The sequence below is a fragment of the Manacus candei genome, unplaced genomic scaffold (assembly GCF_025592945.1).
Source record: "Manacus candei isolate 608988 ecotype Guabito, Panama unplaced genomic scaffold, ASM2559294v1 h1tg000088l, whole genome shotgun sequence".
Taxonomy (NCBI): Eukaryota; Metazoa; Chordata; class Aves; order Passeriformes; family Pipridae; genus Manacus; species Manacus candei.
Window position 1 is genome coordinate 3,901,772 of NW_026138136.1, and position 22,977 is coordinate 3,924,748.

At 38.7% G+C, this 22,977-nt stretch overlaps 1 protein-coding gene across 1 annotated transcript in view; it reads right to left on the reverse strand.

Annotated features, from left to right (window-relative positions):
- Positions 1-22,977, reverse strand: part of TMEFF1 (transmembrane protein with EGF like and two follistatin like domains 1) — a 120,727-nt gene that overhangs the window by 14,982 nt on the left and 82,768 nt on the right. Inside the window, 1 exon segment of the mRNA XM_051812850.1 lies at positions 12,180-12,276. Within this exon segment, the coding sequence (XP_051668810.1) occupies positions 12,180-12,276 (97 nt within the window).

Sequence of the window (22,977 nt, forward strand, 5' to 3'; positions counted from 1 at the left end):
AGTCTCTACACATCTTAGGAACATAGCTCCAAGTATTAATGAAGCTTTTAAATATCAATATGATGAACATGTGATAATTTTTCTTATTAGAAGTGGTAATGGTTGTAAACCTTAGAACCAGGATGGAAATACTATTTTGTTTACAATGTATGTTTACATTCTCCCACATGATTTTAAGACTAATAGGGGGGTTATTAGGATTTACTAAAATACAAATAATAGACTCATGGCTTAGCAGTTGTGCATGTTTATTGACACAAACTAGCAGAGAGCTAGTCCTAATTTGTATGACACTGGCTATGTGCTTACAGATACCCTCACTCAGCCTCAGCACTCTGGCAGCATCACTGCCTGTGAGCACCATTCTTGTCACATCTGAGCACATTTGCATATGTACCTCCAGACTAGTTCCATCTGTATTTCCATGACCAAACAGATCTAAATCTGTCTGTAGTCACCATCCAAGGTCTGTAGCATCCTTTTTATGGTTGGGTTTTATCATTCCTGCTGACAAATAAGGTGCGTTTTGAAAATATTTTTTTCTTCCTCACGGTGACATTACAGGCTAGCGTTGAAACTGTTTGGAAACTGCTTAAGTTTCCATGCTTTGCTGTGTTTAGATTTAAAATCTAATGTTAAATGCTTACTTTCTTACAACTGCCAAGTGTTTGTTTTAGGAGTAGCTGCGAATTTCTGACTCTGGTTTTCTGATAAACACTCTCAGTCTTAACTCTAACCATCTCTTTAATGTACAAAAATTTCAAATTATCTGCCTGGTGCCATTAGCTACTTCTTCACCTGCCACCATAATGCCAAATGGTACACCCAGCCTTCCCCAGGTCATTTAGTTACTGGTTACTCGACAGAACTGCCTTACATGCAAAAGCAGGTGGTTCAGGTACACTGTGGGCTAATGAAGAGTTGAACTCCATGGACTGATGTACTTTAAAAAAACTGAAACTATTATTCCAACATAAAACCCTGAAGCCTTTGAGAGGGCTGAAAGGGAACGAGTTAAGGTGAGGACATGTCCCGGGCGCAATACTCTGAAGGGAGAAGGACCTGCACAGATGCTGTAGGACGGCAGACAGGGAGCCAGTAGCACATGTTAGAAACCTGCACTTCTCAGAGGTCTGTGCAGGGTGCAATGAAGTTGTCCTTGCTCGTAGACAGTTTCCACAAGATCAAACATACAGTCAGGACTGCAGGAAGTGTCAAACTTGAGATGGGAGCAGTGACATATGGGGAGTGCTGCTCTTGACAGAAAACATGAAAAGAATGTTGTTTTTAACTGCTCAGTGTTTGTGAAGGAAGGTAAAACCGTGGGAGAGCAAGTTGCTGCTCTGATGCTGCACATCAAACACATTGAAACCGGAGCATGAGTTCCTGTGAGAGGACAGGACCACCACAGACCAAAGTAAAATAGCACTCAGGAAAGTACTGGAAGATCCACAAACAAACCTGCTATGAAATACTGAAAATATGTTACATCTGAAGTCAGAGAGCTACAGAGGGCAGACAATAGCTTGATCCTGAGACGACAGAAAATCCAGCAGTCTGAGGGGAGCCAACTCCCCCATTAGCCAGTTTGAGAGCTAAAGCCAAGTAGACATCGAAGCTCAAGGCTACCAAGCAGAGCCCACAGCGTTGAACCATCTCACAGACCATAAAAACAGCACACAAAGTATGTGAGAAGACATGGCAGACAGTGTTAATGAGCTAAAAGTGGGGTCTTAAAGGGTCTGTCTTATCAGAGGCTTTTGCAGGCAGGAGAACCTGTGTGAGGCACCATGGACTGTGGGCCTTGTTTTTCTTCACAGTTAAGACTGAATCTGAACACAGAATTGCTGTCTCACATTGTAATCCATTCCCTGAAAGGTCTCTCTTATGGTGAGGAGAGAGCATGAAGAGAGCAGAGGAAAATGCAGAGAGCTGCTCATGAAAGGAGGGCAGGAAAAACCTGAGAAAGTGAAGAGGGAGCAGAGATATGTGGGACGAGCACAAGAAAGGCACTCAGGAAGAGAGAGAGTAGACCTTAACTGTAAAATTCCTAATATCCCACGTTTTAAGCACCAATTCTCACTTCTGCCTTAGCTCCCACCAGCATATGTCCACGTACTTCGGTCCATGACAGCAGTGCCACATGCAGCTCGCTGAGCTTGGCTGTGCAGCTACGGACACTTTCCAGTATGACTTGGGCTGAAGGACTGATGAATGGCAGCCCAGCTGTGAGGCTGAACTCCTCTGGCCACCAGCCTGCAATGGGCATTAACTTGAAAACTGGGTTTCAGAGGCAAAGGGAGGTAAAGGTTTTGATTGTATTTCTAAATTCATATATCCAGCTTAAAAATATTATGCTATACAGTTAGAGATATGGCTAAAAATAGTAAAAAAAATAAAAATAGAATAGTACCCATCACACAACAGTAGTTATAATAACATAAAACTACTCTGATATTGAAACTTAATTTCTTCTGTGAGAAATTATCTACCTAGAACCTCTGAAATACTGCTATTTTGACACCTCAGTATATTTTCAAAAATGCTAAAGGCTGGCCTGAGTTTGGATGGCTGACACAATCCAATGAGAAAACTGCACATGATGATGTCAGTCATAAACAACTGCAGAACAAGATCTTGTATTTAAACTTGTAGTGTGGAAAGCATAAGGTTCAAACCCAGGTCTGTTACTTCCGTGCTGGAAGCAGACCAGGAAGGTGCATATGGAATAATCGCAGCTTAGGTGAGCAGCCAGCCTGATTCCTGGGGTTGCACGTGGGAAGTCTCCTGGGTAGGCAGTGCAGAAGCTTCAAACCTGTCTCTCAGGCAAACAGTGCTCTGACAGGTATGTTTATTCCTTAGGAGTGACGCCACAAGGGAATGAGGAAGGATCTTAGGAAAGAAAACCTGGAATCATGCATATTTTCACAAAAAGAAAAGTAATTCTTTTGAAATCTTGCAAACAAAAATGCCACAGTACCTTTAAACATAGAATCATTAATGTTAGAAAAGATCATCCAGTTCAGCCATCAACCCAGCACCACCACCACGTTCACCATTAAGCCATGTCCTCAGTTGCCACATCCACATATTTTTTTGAACACTTCCAGGGATGGTGACTCCACTACTTCCTTAGAAAATTTGTTCCAATGCTTTACAACCCTTTCAGTGAAAAAATAGTTACCTATTATCTAATCTAAACCTCCCCTGGTACAACTTGAGGCCATTTCCTCTGGTCCTGTCACTTGTTACCTGGGAGAAGAGGCTGACCCTCCATCTGAGTACAACCTCCTTTCAGGTAGTTGTAGAGAGCAATAACGCCTCCCCTGAGCTTCCCTTTCTCCAGGCTAAACAACCTCAGCTCCCTCAGCTGATCCTCATCAGGCTTGTGCTCCAGACCCTTCACCAGCCCTGTTTTCCTTCTCAGGACACACAGCACCACAATGACCTTCTTACAGTGAGGGGCACAAAACTGAGCACAGGATTTGAGGTGTGGCATTGTCAGTGCTGAGTACAGAGGGACTGTTGGCCATGCTACTTCTGATACAAGCCAGGATGCCACTGGCCTTCTTGGTCACCTGGGCACTCTGCTGGCTCATGTTCAGCCAGCTGTCAGTCAACATCCTCAGGTCCTTTTCTGCCAGGCAGATCGTAGTATCTTCCATCCTAGTAGTACCATATACTACCTTTCTCCTAGATATCAATTATTTATTACTGCTATTTGGAGTACCTTCCAGGAACAACTGCCTGAAGTCCAGTAGTGGTGCAAGCATAAATTGTTATGTGAAGCTGATCTTCAGCTGCTAAAATTGAGGATAAGCAAAGTCTGCATTAAAAAAACAACCAAAACACTCAAAACCCTACAATAAAAAGCTTCTCTGTTCTCCCAGTTGCTCTTTCAAAGTGCCAGCCTTCCCTCAGGCTTCCCAGAGGTGTTGCCTCTCTGGGTAAAGCAATCATCACATCTCAATACAAGTCAAGAGTATGGCAAAATCTTAGCCCTACTACTGATGCTGGGTGTTTTGCCACCTTTGTTTGGAGCTGAGTGAGGACTCCACAGCTTGAGCCCCACTGCCACTCTGCTGTTGGCTTTTGCATGTTTGACAAACATGATCCTGCTTAATCCCTCATGAAAATAAAGCAAAACTACCAACTGGTGCCTTCAGCATGATGTGTGGCTTTTAAACACAATCTTCAGAAGAAAAGAGTCACTTAATGAAAAGTCACTTAACAGAATTGTGTACTAAGCACATCTTGAATGTGCTTGATGAGTCCTTCAAATTTTTTGCCATAAAAGCCACACTGGAATAAAAGGAATGAGAGAACTATGAGAGGTGTTTTTCACTATAACCTTCCTATTGGTTTTAACTAAAAGAATTAAAACAGGGAGTTAATTCTTAAAGTTGATGTCTTGCTGAAAGGGGTTGCTACTTAGTGTCCTCAACAGACCTTTTATCTCACTTAGCCCAGGAATGTCAACAGGATGTATTCAAATGCTTTCTTGATGTACTAGGGTATACAGAAAAAAACCCTTAACTTTGGCACCTGCCATGAGAGAGCTGACGCCCTAAGAAAAAAGGCAGCAGCTTGCTGTGAAAATGTGCTTTTTTAAGTTGCATGCGTATCACTCATTAACACCATTAGTTAAACAGAAAAGCATTTGAATGTCAGGAAAGTACAAAGTGATATAATTAAACCACACAAATTTTTAGATGGTTTTAATAAATAAGAAATGAAGATGTACAACTCATTTTTTAGAGGCTTCTAGGTGTAACAAAGAAAACGTGCTTAGTAAAATGACAAGCTCAGGCTGTAAGAGCACTTGCTGCTATCAGTAAATTAATTAGATCCCCAGAGAACAGAACACATTTCAAGGCTCCCTTTTGTTTTCAGGCTTCAAGGTGTACGTGGTCTGTTGGAAGTTCTATGTGCTTAAAAACCATGGTAGGTTCAAAGAGAGGGGAAAAAAAGGAAAGGAAAGTATAACAGATTTGTGGGGCAGGTTTGGCTACTGGGGAAGACTGCCAGTTCCAACCAACAGGTCAGGCTACTGCATTTGTGCCCATCTAGGGTTTGCTCACAAATGTATTTTTCTGGCCTGATCTCACAGGGAGTCCTGCTTGCTATCCCTTCCCAGTAGCTGACAGCAACAGTGAGCTTTCTCAGGTACTTACTGATTTATTGGCACATCTGCTTACAAATGTAAAATGGAAACACCAGAGTAAAAGAAAGCGTGTGAAATGCACACAGATGGATAAGGGTATGCTTGATGGAATAAATTTAGATGAATTGAAATATCAGGAGTGTTGCAATTGCAGTTAGGAATATAACCATGCCAAATGAAGGATTACCTTTCATTTGATGTTTCTTCCCTTGTGTGCAATTGCTCTCAGATGAAACCTGAACTAAGAAAATCTGGATTTCAAAGTGATTTTTCTACCTATTTGACTAGAGTTGAATCTTCATTAGGTTTTTGGTGTGCTTCCTAAAATCCCGTTATAGCACAAAAGAAGTAGAATTCAATTCTACAAGCTTCTCTGTGCCCTGCTTGAACACTGTCAGTTTTTACTTCTGCCCATCAATGCAGAACACGCTTTGAATACCATAAGCTTCAGCTACTTTCCAGACACCCCTACATTCCCATTTTTAATTTCGTGGCATGGTTCTTTCTGACCACTGTAGAAATTCAGTCCTTACCTGCAGTGAGCTTCTCGCAGCATACATGGTGAACTCTCTCAAGAGTGACCTAACCCTCCCCCCACCTTCAAACAACAGGAACCTTCAAAGACTTGGCACACACTGCTGCGAAGATCACTAAAAATATACATTAAAAAAACAGGCCTGGATTATTATCCATCTAGGATCTATTCAATTTCTTAATAGTCGGTATAATGAAAAGAACATTATGCTATTTCTCTCATATGAGAATATCCTGTAGCCCATTTTTTCATAATTCAGTAATTCCACAACACAATCTTAAATCCCTTGTTTAGGTTGATTTTCTCTATTGTCTGAATAGTTTGTTTTACACACAAATACTTAGGATTTTTTTTTCTGCTGGACCAGAAAGCTGTGAATTGCATTTAAATAGGATTAGAATACCCTGCCTTATGAATACCTACATACAATATCATAGCCTAAAAGGGTTAATTAAACAAAAAAAAAAAAAAGTTGGTAAATGAGTGAGAAAGTGGTCAAAAGAGAAAAGTATAAACTTGCATGCCGGACTTCAAACAGCCCAAATCTTTCCCTGGAGGACAAATTATATAGACAAGGCAGAGACAAGGACTTTGAAATGTCCACACTGGTATTTCTAATTGTTAATACTTCTACTTCTGAATTTCTGGTTTGGTCATTGCATAAACCCTACATAAATTATAGGCAGGTTGAATCTACATGTTGATGAGACACATTTCCTTTCTGAAGTAAATCTTGTAAAATGTTAATCTCAAAAGGTCTTTTTGGGGATCAGTTGTCAATCTTTCTCGAAAATCTACATTACAAGTCAAAACAGATCTTTGACAGCATAGTACACTTATTAAAAAGAGACTGAATGTGTTCAGAATCTCATTTCCATATCTCATCTGTTAAGAAAAATACTGAAAACATGACAAATTTGAATTTTTACAGTGAGGCTATTTTTAAGTTAATGATTTCCTTACCAAAGAAAAAAAAAAGATGACCAAGATGACCACTCAAGTAGGGCCTTGACAAGGTAAAGGAACCTCTAGAAGTCTGAAGATGACAGGAAAACCACAGTACAGACCGTGGGTGGACTGGCGGGGGAGCAGCTCTGCAGAAAAGGACCTGAGGGTTCAGGGGAGCAGCAGGTTGGGAGACTGCACCACAGAAGGGTCACCAACAGAGCAACGGAAATGACTCTTGGTCTTCATTCCACACTCGTGAGCTCCCATGTGAAGCACTCTGTCTGGTTTCGGGACTCCCCAGTAACAGTAAATACTCAGAGAAACTGGAGAGGCTCTGGTGGGTGAGACACTGCAATGGATAGAGGGCTGGAGCACGGGCTGTGTGAGGAATGGCTGAGGCACTAGACTTTTTCAGCCTGGAGAAGAGGAGGCCAAGGAGGTGACTGCTGTCACCAACAACGTAAGAGGGGTTATCAAGAAGACAGGAGGCGGCTCTTCTCAGAGGCGCATGGTAGAGGAGTGAAAGAAAACAGTTGCAAGTTCCAGAGAGAGAAATTCTGATTGAACACAAGGAAATTACTCCCTAAAGTGAGAGAAGCTCAGCTCTTGAGCAGATATGCCCAGATGTCAAATCTTCCTTCATGGAGATGGTCAGACCTCTCCTGGAGAAGCCCTTGAGCTCAAATGAATGAACTATCTCTGGATGCAGTGCAGGGCACGAGCCCACACCAAATGACTCCTTAGACATCACTCCAATCTAAGTTACTCTACAGTTCATTATTTCATTTTGGATATTATTTTCCTGAAGTTACAACACATTTTAAAATACCTTTTAAAGCAACATTCCTTTTAAGACTTGCAACATGTTGGCATGTTGTTTTATCAGGGTTTCTAGCAATGTTTTGGCATGCAAGAGGAAAGAGACACCCCACAAAAACAGTGCAAGAGCAGAGGATATAACGCCTCATAAGCAACACTACTTTTTATGTTAGAAAGATACTTTCAAAGAAAAATATGAGATTAAACTCCCATTCTTCAATGGAATCAGTATATTTAAAATGTCCATATTAAAGTAGTATAATATAATACAAAAATTTGTGGAAAAAATGACCAGACAATAGTAAAATGACTTTAAAAACATATGAAGATCAGGATCATTTGAAAATTGAAGTCTTATGGAAAAATATATGTACTTAAGAGCCCACCTTTCTAATCACAATAGTAAAAAAAACCAATTCCACCAGTATGTTTATATTACCAGTTTCTTGCCAGTGCTGCAGGTGGCTACGGTAAAAAATTTTAAAAACAGAGTTATTCAGCTCTCAAAAGACTCTAAATAATAATTTCTGTTTCAGTCATATGCAGTTAACTGAGGTATCATATTGTTTAGAAGCTTTATAAAAATTACACTGAACATTATTTACCTGAGTTTTACGAAAATTCACTTAGAGTTCTTAAAACCCACAGTTGCATTACAAATACTATACTGCTTTCATTGAAGAAAGAGTTGATCTAAGTGCTACACTGATGAAAACTATTTTGCAACCACATCTGTCTTAATTTGTTTTGCATTTATGCTGTATTATTTAAAGTGTTTTAATATTACTGACTGAAAGCAGCAGCTTTTCCCATGACATATACCACCTGTTTCAGTTCTGTTGCTAAATGGGAAAAAATCACAGCCAAGCTATGGGAATCCTATTGTTTGTACCCTGTTGCCTTAGACTTACAGAAAACTACTGTTCGGACAATATTGAATATTATGTGTTTATGCAACTTAGGACTAGTGCATCCATAAGTGATTGTCTATGACCTTGAAAAGATTAACTACAAACTAACAACTTTTTAAAATACTTACTAGTTGTCTGGAAAAAGAAGAAAAATATGGAGAAATACATTTCTGTGATGTTTCCTCAACCTGATTCCTTTTTGCGTTTAGATAAAGAAATAAAATACTGATTTGCAAACAGTTGAATACAATTTCTTTAAGTATGCTGCTTATGACGACCCTCTCCTCAGACACTATTTCTATGTCTCAATCACTCCACTTAGAATCAGCACTGAAATTTTTTGTAGAGGTAGTGGAAATTATAAAGTTGTTTATATTTTTGCAATTAGTTTACTATGCATTTTTACCATTTCTGATTTAGATAGATAATGTTTCTGTGAAATCAAACAAAATGAAGATACAAAACTCTGTGCAAAGCCTGAGCTCTTCAGACTATGTGTGATCTAGCCTAATAAAAGCTTAAGTAGCATCTTTGATCAAGAGATAGCCATAATGTTTTAACCCCAAGCATGAAAACAAAAAATCTGTAACTTTTTCAAAGGGGAAAATACAAAAATTTGACATCACTGACTTGCAATATGGAGTGGATCTCAGCTCTGTGTAACTGATCTTATAAATGTGCTTTTAAAAAGTACCAAGATTTGGTAATCACACAGATTCACAGATAAATTTAGGCTTGGAGGGATGTGTAGAGGTCATCTAGTCTCAGTCCCTGCTTGAAGTTGGTCCCAAGGCTGTGTCTGATCAAGTTCAGACCATCTCTGTCAGTGGAAATGCCAGACACCATGTTTGAGTATTCATTTTCCATTACACCAAACCAGAATTTCCCATGCTTTGACATGTGCCCATTTCCCATCATGATAGCACTGGGCACCTATTTAGACATCAGCAAGTTCAACTCCAAAAATCAGGAAATGCCAAGTGGCCTTGCTCCTGTTTCTGTGTTGTAAGGATCATCCTACAGTTTTCACTGAAAGTAGCAGGTGCCACCATTTTTTGCATAGAACTCTCACAGCTATCCTGGCCCAAAAGACAAACCACAGTCTCTATGGAATAAAATCGTCTTTAGCAGGATCCTCCCATTATTGGGGGAAATTCTGCCTATTCTGTGCTCCAGTCTGTTGTGGCTGGCCTCGTGGCAGGTCCTGGGATTCCTCATTATTGCCAGCTCATTTACCTCAAACCACTCAACACTTGTTGGCATCTATATCTCTTCTTTCACCAATGCACTAAATACTTTATTTTTAATTTAATTTCCTTATTCAAAATCAGGATACAAATACTATATTGCTTCTCAAGAACACTCAGAACAGAAGGAGATGAGGTCTCAGATTGCACAGCTTGGAAAAGAAAATGAAAAAATGCATGACGGTATATTTACTGTATGTATCATGAATATGGCTTGAGATTATCTATTAAACATTAGGAAACAGTTCAGCTAACTCATCCAGGTACTATGATGAAACAAAATTCTCTTTAAATGCCTTCTGTAATCATTTAAACACTCTATTAAGTGTTTTAGCATCACAAGGTGCAAGCAAGGGTTATGCAGGCCTAAGAAATCTACTTGAACAGAAATAAATGTACTTCTAGTTCGTGGTTCAATAGACATTACAATACTATTCAAAAATTTTCAGTGGCCATTCTTATGTCTTAAAACAGAAAATAAAAACAAAACATTTTTATGAAATTAGGGTGTTTTGTGATTAGCTAGAATTAGGGGTGATAGTGTTTCTAATATGGTGTAAAATTGAATTAAATGATAATTCAGACAAGTCTGATGATATACAAGTCTAATGAAAAACACTTGTGCTGCATATAATTTTAGGATGTTAAAACCCACATTGAAACACAGCAGGAAAGGGAGTAAAAATTAGATGTAAAAAGCATTTGTAAGGGGTACTCTACTGAAGTTTCCTAAACAGAAGATTTCAATTTCATCTTGCTTCTGTGATTTAATCTATATCTAAACAGTGAGTATCATCAAAGCCTGTTTCAATGGTCAAAGATACTGGAGAAAAAATTAAATTACACAGGTTTGAAAACTGAAAAAAAAAAAAAAAAGGAAAAATGATCCAATAAATTGTGAATAACCTTTATGGGAATATTTGTTAACTTTTGAGTATTTTCTACATAAAAGTTTTTATTTCCACATATTTTTTTAATGAGGACTCATTAAAGAAATCTTAGAGACAAAAAGACCACTCTCCTCTTGCTGTCAAGGAGCAGGAGCATGGTTTCATTTTATATGAGCAGGATGTAGAGAACAAATCTTCCACTCAACTTTATTTTAACTCTCTTATAGATACTATATAGCTGCAGGAATGCCAGGTCCACAAGCACAGAAAGACTAGGAAAGCTTTTACTGAAGTTGAATGTTTCAGGATTTATTTTCCAAAGCCAAAAGCACATCTCAGTGCATACAACAAACAAATCTATACCTATCTTGCTAGTCATAAATGAAACAGAACAAGGCAATATTGCAGAAAATTATTAGTATTATAACAACAACTACAGCTCATTTTTCTCTCCTGGAAAGAACAAGCCTGCTTCTGTACTATGGCATTTTATGAAATGTGAAGTATCGTGCTGGTATTCATGCGTACTATTACCATTTTGGTTTCCCTTGTATGTTATGATTTAATCTTGAATACACGTCTTGAATATTAGTGCTAAGCTGCTTTACTGCCTGAGATGTCTTCATGCGGATATCCCAAATAAAGTCTTGTGCAATTAAGACATATTTCAACATTAAATGGATTCTGGCTGGAAGACAAGAGAAGGGAGAGTGGTGCTTCCTCCGATTAGTGATGTTCAAGCACATTATTCTGAGATGCTGTTCCCTCTGTGTACACAAAATGTACCATTTGCACATCTCTCTAACATCCTCACGCACCGCGTCTGCAGCTGCAACCCCAGTGCCTGCCATCAGCCCAGGCCTTAGTTAAGCCTCTTCCACACTGGTGTCCACTACCAGGACAATGGCTATGGGAATGCAAAACCCTGTCAGATGGTACTTCTTTTACCTCTCATAAAACCTTTAATGCCTCATGGGGCTGTCTAAAGAAGTCCTTTCCTCCATGATGTCTCTGCCCTTTCTGACAGCCAGGGTACACTCTAACCACCAAGTACCTTGAGTGGGGAGATTGGGTGCATCTGCTTCTGCATTATGGATTGTCTTTAAAAGCTTCTTTTTTTCTTGAAAATTTGGTCTGAACTTTGACAAGTAATTAATATTTCTCAATGAGTTTCCCTTGGGTGCATCTAAGAGGTCAAATGTCACAGTGACTTTGGCTTAGGTCCCCAGTTCAACTTCGTGTTTAGGTCCAAGCTTTGCACTGATGGAAATAACTTTCTGTAACACTTTCTGAACAAGCAGAACAAAAAGAAAAAATCTCAGGTATGAATTATCAGTATTATTTTGCATTCCTGTTTGGGTTTTGGGTTGTTTTGTTGGCAGAATAAAACAAACCAAGGTCCTTTGTTTGAAAATTATTATATAAAGATCGTCCAGTACAACTCTTTGTTGTTTTCTCTGTTTACCTTGCAACTGCAGACAGTTTGTTATTTACAGACACATGTCAAACACATTATTACTGGACAGCATTAAATCTTCAATTAGTAAGAGGAAACATATTCAAGTACAAGTCAAGTACAAACAAGTCAAGATCATGTACTTTTTCTTTTCTTTTAACATTTTTCCCCTTTTATTCAGTGATATTGTTAAAGAAAACATTACATACCCAACATTTTCTGCATCTTCATCACACTCAGCCCTATATTTGCAAACTCCACATTTTGAGTGTTTTCTCTGAACTTCTGTCCCAGATCCTTCATACTCTGAAAAAAAATTCAGTGTTATTAACAGAAAGCATGATTTTCAAATTAAGGTCTGATTTTGCTTACCTAAATCCATCTGCCTTCAAGAATACTGTCAAAATGAAGCTATTGTATATTGAATCTATTAACCTTAATAGTGCTCCCCTTTTCAAAATCAGTCAATTGGAGGTTGGTAGAACTGTACCAGTGATAGAAAAGCATCCCTGAAAACACTAGTGCTTCATTGATTGGCTCTCCCTTTATTCTTATTTCAGTCATTTTTATTTATTCCCGCTCCACCAGACACATAACTGGCATTGACGTATGTCCCAGTCACATTTACTCTTAATTGGCACCGATAATGTATAAATCCTGTCCTTTTTTATGTCCTTGAATATTAGGTACTGGGGATTTAAACAGTATTTTCTCTGGCAGTCTTTAATTATAGATATCCTTATGCAAGGTTACTGCTTGAATTTTTCCCCTTTTTGATTCCCAGCTATGAGATTAGACAATGCTCATGTATCATATATGCTGTGGTGTATTTTACAGATTACTCTGTTTAGTTCTGCAGGAATAAAAGAAAAAAAAGTCATCTTAACAAGAAACTAGTAGAAAGGCTATGTATCCTAAAAAGTAAAATGAATATCTTGAATATTCTGATCTTAAAAACATTTACACCAATCTTACTGTTGACACGGACATCAAAACTCTTCACCAAGTAAAAGAGAAATAAATTATACTCTTACTGTTTCACTACCATTAGCCACTCCTATTTTTGATTTTTAACAAAATGATGGAGAGCTGGATATCCGAAACAAAGGAAAAGAACCACAGAAATCTTCAGAGGGAGTTGAGAACCACTTAAAGTATCACAGTACCGTGGTGGTGCACGGCTCACTACACAAGGCTGTCGGATGGACAGAGATCAAAGTGATTCCTTTTCTCATAGCAGCTTTATGTGCTGTAGCAACAGTAAATCAAACACCACCAATGAAACAGCTGCATTTACATTCTTTAAATGTAAACAGGAAAAAGAAATCCACAACAGTCCATCCTAATTTTCCCAGATTTTAGCTGAAAGGAATCTCTCCCTCCTACCTCTGGGACTGGGTTTCCATGAAAAACAGTGCAGGTGAGACTCTCAAACTGACTTCTGTCTAAAGCATGCTGTGCATTTTCCAGAGATTAATACATATCAAACTTTATTACAAAATTGCCACTGTAGAAATTCTATCACCACTCTTACGAAGTTGCCGTAGGGGTCATTTGCCTTTATCTTTACAAATGTATATCTCATTTTATTTCTCCTTCTTTCTAGATACCGAATTCCTATGTCTGCATTTGGCATTTTAAAGTGTCCTTTAGTGTCAGATTTCATTTTTCAATACCAATAAATGATCTTCTATGGTTTGAATAAATTAAACAAATGGCACTGCTCATGGTTTTCATTTGTGGTATTTCCCCTTTTGCTGTTCTTATTACCCTTGGTGCCCTTTGCCAGTATGTTGACACCTTCTGGAGTTACAGGTACCAGAGTTGGACATATTGCTCCAGAAGAGCTGTCATCAAAGCCAAATACCATCTGTGACATTCTTCAGTTTAAACACCCAACAATCATATCACTTTTTGACCATTTTTCTGCACTGACCATCACTGTTCACATTTACTTTATTATCCACCTTATTCCCAAATGAGTCCTTTTCAGGGTCAACAGTCTGTAGTACAGAGGCCAACATCAAGGAAAAATCACCTAGATCCTGGACTAGCTAGAGATAACTCTGTCCTCAGACATTAAAATCGTTCCTGCTTACGCATCCTGTTATCTCAGTGACCTGTTCCCTGTCATCCACACCAAATCAGTACTGACTCGTTTTCTCCCAGGTCACCAGTGGAAGGGATCACAAGGCCAAGAACAGTCTCTAGAAACACACTCATTTTCTAATGATTCCTTAACATTTAACTATCTATGGATTTGCAGTATTTTTGCATGTTAGATGTGCTCTGCATGGATGTTGTGCTCTCTAGTTACTTAGATTTGTGGGAGATAAGCGATTGCACCTGGCTGAGAAAGGTTACAGTTTTGAGGTGGTACACTTACATAAAATGTTCTGTTGTACAAACAACTTTCTTGTAAAAATAAACTTTAGAAAAGGTAATTTTCTCCATAAAGGTTTTCCATGAACTCATGGCAACTGCCATTAAACAATTTCCTCTCGCTTAATTTGGTACTCAGCTGATTTTTCCACTTTCTATTTCACTGCTGTGCTTCTGATAGCTGCCAGAATGAGAGGCTGATGCCCTCCAATCATCACATTTATCTTTTCTGAAAATATTTTTATATTATTTATCATTATTATACTGAACAAAGGGAGACAAAAGAGTCATTAACAGCCCAGAGAATTCTTTACCACTGATTTTTAAAGCTTTCAGGCGCAAACCAGACAGATTTCCTTGTTACAAACTATTTCTTCAACAGTTGGTGCTTCTGCAGTACTGATAGCATGGAAGATATTTCATCATATCCTATATATACTATATATTCTATCTGACTTGACTACAACTGAAACCAGAATGTTTTACTGAGCACTTCCACTGCACTATTAGCATTTCAATTTTGTAATGGAGCAAAAGAAGTAGCACATACACACACATGCATCCTTCCTCTTGAGCTTTAGTTCTTCTCCCTCTGAATGCTCCAATATTATTTTTATTTTCAGAAACAGGAGCTCACAACTACTTATTCACTGTTTCTATATACTATTTGGTGTAAAATTCTCCCTCTCTCCTTCCCCCCCCCTAAAATTGCTTTCTCTACCTTTTAAAATTAGGTTTATTTTAAAAAAGTGGGGTCTTTTTTTTTTTTTCCTTGATCAGAACTTGCTGGACCTCATATATAATTCATGCACAGAATTATTTATCTCTATAGTAATTTGTTTTCGCATAATAAATATGTGCAAGTCAAGAACACCTGCATCTCAGGTACCAATAATTTACACCCGTCAGGATTAGGTGTAATACAGATAAATGCGCAATGATGCCACATTTCCAACTTAGGTGATAGTCACCTACAATTTTCAGAAGTATTTTTCATTACTAGCTGCATTATGTTTCAGCAGTAGTAGCATTAGACACTGCATACAGTATAAGCTGGAGTTCTGTTGCAATTTAGGAATGGTACTCCCCAGCTCAGTGCCCCCACCAAGACTCTCAAAACCATGCGCCACTCTCTTGCTCCCTCACTTTCCCTTCCCCTTCCCCCCTGTGGTGGGATGGAGAAGAGAATTAGAGGCACAAAAGGTAAAGCTTGTGGGTTGAGGTAAGAACAATTTACTGGAAACAGCAATGAGATAAGAAAACAAACAGCAATAACAAAAGTGTACAAAAGAGAGAGTGATTCACATGCCAAAACGCTCACCGAAGAGCCAGAAGAGCCCGTGACCTGACTGCACCCACGTTGCCCTGACTGGAAAAGAACTCTTCCTTTTGGAAGGGTTAAAATAAGTTAGCCTATTAATATTTGAGAGCATGTTTCTCTGGTGTAAATGTGTTCAAATAGGCAATGTATCCCTTGACAGATTGCCCCTCCCTTATCCTTTCTCCCCCACATTTGATTGTTATTACATAGGTTGTAGTCATTAATTTTAATATTCCAATGAATCAGATCTTCCCAGCAGATTTCAGTAACAACAATTAGGTCAAAATATGCTCCCAAATGAGCAATTGAACCTCCTCTTGTTTATTATGCAAGCTTCTAATATTGATGAATAGATGATTACAGAATTTCTTCTCCTTGGTTTTGCTGGTATCTTAATACTGTTCTTTGACATCCCAATTTCAAGTTGAGTGAAAGCTCATTTTTCCTCTCTTTTCAGCTTCCTTACATGTTTCAGGGCAGTGCCTCATTAATGCTCTGTCCTTCAAAAGAAATGAGGCACAAGGATAGGATCAGTGACTCCCAGTTGTCTCTCTGAGCTGCTGTTCTCCCTAACACTTCTCAAGTCATTATTCCTCTGCAGAAGATAGCCAGCTGTACCTTATGAGCTGCAGGGTAGGAGCCTGTAAATGGACAGCAGCTCTAGAGGAATTGGATAGCAGTAAATTGCTTCCCTCAGCAACTCATTTGTGTGTTCCTACAATGGTAATATGGCTCGGTTTCTGCTGAGGGCTTTCAATCAGACTTGAAGCAAAAGCATCCGTCTGTGTCAAGGTGATGTTTGCTCTGCCCTAAGGCATGGCTTGGAAAGGGAGCTGTGCTGTATATCTGTATTTATCACTGTTCACAGTGAAGTCGGAGGAGCTTGTGGAGAGCAGAAATTCCTCAGTAGTCATGTGCAGATAGAATAAAGATTCCTTTGCCTGGAAAAGCCTCTCTGAAAATCAATTCCTATCTGATTTGGGAGTATAGTGGTTTTTGCAGTATCTCATGGGAGAAACTAATCTCAAAAATATTTTTGAAAAATGGGAAGGGCCGCAGAAAATCCTCTTCTGCAACCCAAAGTACAGAAGAATCCCCATCTCGTGATTAGACTGTGATTCCTTCAGTACAGCCAGTGCTGGAAATTCCTCTCAAAATACCACAGTCCACAGAATCACACATTAAGGACTGCAATTCACTCAACAGTTCAGTGACTTATCCAACCTTCCATTAATTTTTAGGGCAACTTTAATGACATACTTAGTTAAAACGCAGATTGTTCCCATAATTTGAAACAAAGCTGCAAACCTGTTCTTCTGTCTTAAAGTATATATTTAAAGCAAGTGCGACAACTGCTCTTCGTTCACAAGTTTCTAGCAAGCAATGTCTTGAATTTTCTTGACCACGCTGCTGGATCATACATAGAAGCAATATTTGGCAATGTGGAAGGTCCTGCTCTCTTATCCAACCACACAGCTGGCTTAGTAGCAAAGCCTGGCTTGGTACAGCAGAGAGATTGTTTCCCCATGCAATGTAGACCACACACTGCAGCTGTAAGTGTGCTCCAGTAAAGGCACCAGCCTTTGGAATTTGATTGTGCAAGAAGGGGCATTACAGGTTTAACACAAGGATGCCGGGTCTATTTATGACTAAGGTGCCTGAAGGAGGGGAGTTTGAAGTTTGATTCCCTAATCACAACTCAGCCAAGGTGATATGCTTTCCCGGTGGTTATGACAATGACAGCATACACACTTATAAGCAAAGGATGCCAGGATGTGTGCTGTAGGACTCCATACCAGCACTACCCTTGTCATGTGTTAGGTATTTTACACACCTGACAGCTATAACTTCTGGCTTGCTTCTGCGCATATGATATCATGGATAATGGTGGGGAAAGCTGGCATACTGCGAGACTGGATCAGCTTTCATACTGCTGAAACCTCCAGTTGGAGAACTCTAATAACCATTCACTCCAGTGCCCTGCTTCAAATGCAGCTAACTCCTTTTTCTCCAAAGGACGACGCAACAACTTCAAAGTAAGTACCAGGGAAATTATGCATGAGTAGATGATGGTGGAAAAGAGAAAGGACAAGAAAGTAATCAGCAGCCAATGGAGGTGTCCCACAATTTCATGAACACACTGAACGCCTTTCTGTAGGTCCTATGCAGGTTGGATGAGATGAACCTGCTCTCATTTGCTACCTGTCATCCTGCACAAGAGGCAAGAGGAATCTGTCTTTATGTGCCCTTGGCTTTGGCATCCTTCAAAGCAAGCTCTAGCTTTCCTTGAAAAACCTCCTTAGAATAAGTTTCCACCAACAGAATGCCTAAACATTTAGGCCCTTTGCCTCTGCTTTTATGAACCTTTGTCGAAAGCACAGTAATTCTTGCAAGTTTCATTTCAGTGTTAATTTTATCTATGTCAAGAAGAATCTTGACAGAAATAAATAGGGCTATTTGAAGCTAAAGTGATACTCGGTGACAAGTCATGTGATGGAATCTGCACTTAAATTTTTCTAAGTCTCACACCATTATACAAACAGGTAAAAGGCATGATGTTATCTCCTATCCAGGGTGTTAATCAGCATTGAGTTTCTGCAGTCATATTAAAATACATTCAAACAAATCAGTAGCACTGTTACAAATCAGAATAAAAAATATTCGAGGTTCTAAACTCTGTGTGTTTATTCCACCCTGACTGTGTGACAATTACTGGATAAGTGTTGTCCCCAGTGACGAAAGGAACAGATGGCAGCCTGGTAAAAAGCACATACTGTATATCAATTTATTAATTACTAAATGCAATCTGCTAGACGTTCATCACAAGATACTTCAGCTATTAAATTTCAGAGGGATTAGAAATTCAAAACAAATTATTTTAATAATAATTAACTTAGCTATATGTATTGCAAGCATGTTATTTTCTTAGCTTAAAAGCCTGAAATGATTGGGTGCCATCTGTCTAACTAACATTACATCTTTTTTAATATCAAAAGTGCATTTTGCTCAGGTACACAGATAAACTCTGAACAAAAAGAATTAAAAATTAATGTTATGGGCACAGAAGGACACTTAGAAATCTCACCCTTGTTGGTTGATTACCAGAGCACACCCTGCCTCTTCTAAGACAGTAATTTGTTTCTGAGAAGCTGGCTTGAAAAGTCATTGCCATTTGTTAGCTCTTTTATGGTGCACATAACAAATGCTGATGTTTTTCAACACATCCTTGCAAAGGCCTAACTATATCGCAAAGTCAACATGACAGCTGTAAGCTAGCAATCTACGTTTTTACGTAAATATGACAGCCTGAGGATCATTTTTTTGCCCCAATCTACAAGTTGTGGAAGTACATTCAGCAGGTCAAATAGTGTTGCAATTTATAACTGTCAGAGATGAACAGAAATCTGAGCCTGTACCTTTTCCTTCACTAGTTTTGCCTCAAACTCTAACAAAACAGTGTTTAAACAAAGTGGTTTAGTACCTAGTTTTATGACTGTATTCTTCAGAACAGAATACATAAGAGAATACAGAGAGAAGCTCACATCTTAAATGCAAATTTAATGCAAATCCCACTATCTTCAGCTGTGACCCCAGCTAAGCAACTCTTTCGGGCCGGAGTCCCCACTCTCTGACATTGCTTTCTGTAGGGGTGAAACCTAATGGTAGAATACTGAGGTTTTCGAAATTTCTCTGATTTTTGAATTAACAATCATATTCTCTTCTTCAAAGCAGCTTCAGGATATCCATTGCCACAAGTGACCAACTGTTTGGTTCATAACTGCAAGTTTCATGATGCTAATTGAAGGTTCAGACTTCTGAAATTAGCAAAATGAGTAATTTTATTACAACCTTTCATTAATATTGTGCTATCAGAGCACAGAAAATGGAAATAGTTTATTCAGAATGTCAGAGGGCAACTAGACAATTGTGTCACCCTTAAAAAATTTATTACTTCACCTCATTCAGGCTTACTGAAACAACTCTTCCACTCTTAATTCTTTTCCTAAAATCTAGTATCTTCGTAACAGCAAACATGATTCGGGGAGAACTCGAACCAGTAGTTCCATGGTCTTTAGCTTTTTTTTGTGGCACATGACAACTTCTAAGGAAAGATAACATCTAAACAGTCTTTGAGGAAGAGGACTTCCGGGGGTTTTTAATTGGTTCTAAATATCCTTTTTAAAAAAGAAAAAAACAACAACAACAACAAAAAAAACCAAAAAACCACAAACAAACAAACAAACAAAAACCAAAAACAAAACAAAACAAAAAAACCCACAAAAAACCAAAAACCAAACTAAAAATGAATGCATTCACCATCACACAGTTTGGGAGTAGGAGGGAAAATCTGCATCAAGTCAAGTTTCAGAATCATTAATGAGCTTGTTCTGTGTTTCGATAATGAAAAAGAACAGTGTGAACCAGTAGCACAAATCTTAGCTGCACATGAGTCAAACGGCTAATTTCAGCAGTGGAGACTGTCACAGGCAGAGCTATAGCAACTGAAGAGCACAAATCAGACACTTTCTTCATGTATTTTCCTTCAAAGTTAAAAATATATCAGCAAACTAATCTGCACAGCCATTGCAATGCTTCCTGAACAAGCAGCTGCACTTATCCATTCTGTGTGTGCAAGCATCACTGGTGCATACACAATCATACCAACTGCATGTATAAGAAACACAGCAAACACTGATTCTGTGATTATCAGCTGGAAATGTAAATCCTAGGAAGAAAACAAATCTCTAAGCTAGCATTTTGCTCGCTTGCTGGTTCTCTCTCACTCTTTGCATATTTCCACTTCCATTGAAGCTTCCTTCTGCTTCCAAGCAGTAGCTGTACCTAACCTACAGGGTTAGAGTCTCTCCAGGCAATTTGATTCCCATTTGTGCACTTTTATTGAAGAATATGATATTAAACATTCAGGCATATGTGATTATTTTGTCTCAGCATATCCTGATTTTCTCCAAAAGAAAATGGCAAAGGCTGGGCCAGGAAGGAGTTGTACTGCAGTCAGTCCCACAGCTGGAAGGAGGGAGGCAGGACTGTGGAGTGCACCACTGAGCACTTCCACCGTGCAGGTCATCCTCTGCCTGGGATCCTATCCTTTCTTCTTTTCTGCATTCCAAACAATGCTTCTTCAATAGGTTTCATCACTCTTCTAGAAGTTTGGTTAATTCTAAATTCCCCTAACGTGAGATAGGTCTTTTAGGTTTTTAATGTTTCCTTGTAACACTTATATAGTTACTTGAATTATGGAACAAAACCAATTTCAGATACAAAAATATTGTGAGTACAAAAATATCCTTGAATTTTTGGCCAGAGTAGAGTTCAATAACCAAACCAACAGTGGATTCCATTCTTTGAAGGATTGTTTTCAGACACAGAAAATGCTAACTAACTGTTCTGCAGAAGTATTACCCAACACCCAGTTTAGTGAGAAAGGTGCACAGGGACAAAAATAATTCAGTGTGTCACAAATAGCCTAGATGTATTTTAAGAAAAAAAAAGTGCCAAGTAGGATTTTCAATTTCTCATTTTTATATTATTTCTTTAAATCTAAAATTAAGAACTAAACTCACTTGTTTTAATAGTGAATAGAAGCAGGAACATTTCAGTTGGCCCAAAGGCACTCAGAAGAAACCCAAATAAATGAAGGGCTGATGGCACAAAACTGCTGGAGGACATGGCGGGTACATGGTTCCTTCTCTATTCAATACCCAGGCAATGCAGGTACTCACCTGGGGTCAAGGGAACCAGATTCAGTTCTTTCTGCCTGAAGTGAACTGAATCCACATATTCCATCTCCCAAGACAATGCACCAACCACTTCTGCAAGGTATTGAGGGACCACCAAATCTCCTAGGCTGATGCCATTCTCTTTTGCATAAATAATTCAAATTCACTGGCATGCTGAGTGCCAGCTAACAAAGGCTTTCCATAGCACGAATCCTTCCTCCCCATCTCTTTGTCCCAGGCTCAATGAATATTTCAAGTGAGAACAAAAAGAACAGCAATGACAAAGAGACCCATTTGGGCCTCTGTTAAAAGGAGCTAGTGGACTTGGGTTCAGTCTCCTGCCCTAAATCAAGCAATGAGTATATTTGAACATGGACCTTTCACCTCTACAGAGAGCAGCTAACGAAACACAGCATGTTCTAGCCTACTTTTCTCCAAACTGCTCATAAAATTACCTAAAGAATCCTGACATCTGTCAGTCGGCTGCCAATCCCTTCCAAACCAACACAGTAACATTTACAAGGGACTTTAATGGGGATTTTTGGATGCAGTTGGTAAATACTGCAAAAAAAAATCTCAACAGCATTCAAACTTTTCTAAAACTGTTCTAAAAATAAAAGTGAAACATGGACTAAATTACTGTCATCTGTCTCCTACAAGAATTGCATAGCAGTACTGAGGCAAGAAATGCTCCGCTTACAGGGAGCAGCTGTAGTGGAAAAACAGTCTGGGTAACAAAGATGGAGAAGAAGCAATCAGAGCTGGGGAAAGAGCAATCTCAGGAAGAAGAGCATCAGAAAAAAGTCACCTGTATTGTTTGAGCAGAAGATTGTTCCTTCAGACATTATCTCAAAAGGAAGCAAAGGTGAGAATGGCCATGTGCTAGCCACAGCCCAGGAATTTACTGATAGCATCTTATTAAAGGGGAGGGAAATGCCTCCCCTTCACCTCAATACAGGAAAAAAAAGGGAGCTAGTTCATGATTTTTGAAAAGTTAACTGTTATGTTCAGCTACTCAGTGATGCAACTGATGGTTTTCCACCAAAGGTACATTTTCATGTACAATATTATACAAGATTTATAATATTTCAAAACTCAGTCCCAACAGTATGAAATGCAACATCTTCTTAGTACAAGCAAAGACTAAAACAGTTTGTCTGTGTCTGTATACATCTATATCTCATATTTTTCATTCTATACATATTATTTCTGGTAGTATCAAAGACAGAATTAAGATAAAATTTTTATTATTATTTTTCTTAATCCTTGGAAGAAGATTAAGATAGGAACATTTCTACTAGTACCAGCTGCGCTACATCCCCTCTTCGAATATACAGCTTTGAACAGAAACCTGTAAAATATTTTATATAAGCAGATATCATAATGTAGTAATTATATATTTTAGGCAACAAGTTTGATGAAGGATAAAGTAATAACTAGATGTTTTAGACACTAAGGAAATGAATGCAAGGAAAAAAAAAGAGTGAGAAATTTATTGTGAATGGACTCTTCCAGGAGAGAAACACAGGTGAAATAGGGAACTAAATACTGTGCTGTATTGCTGGT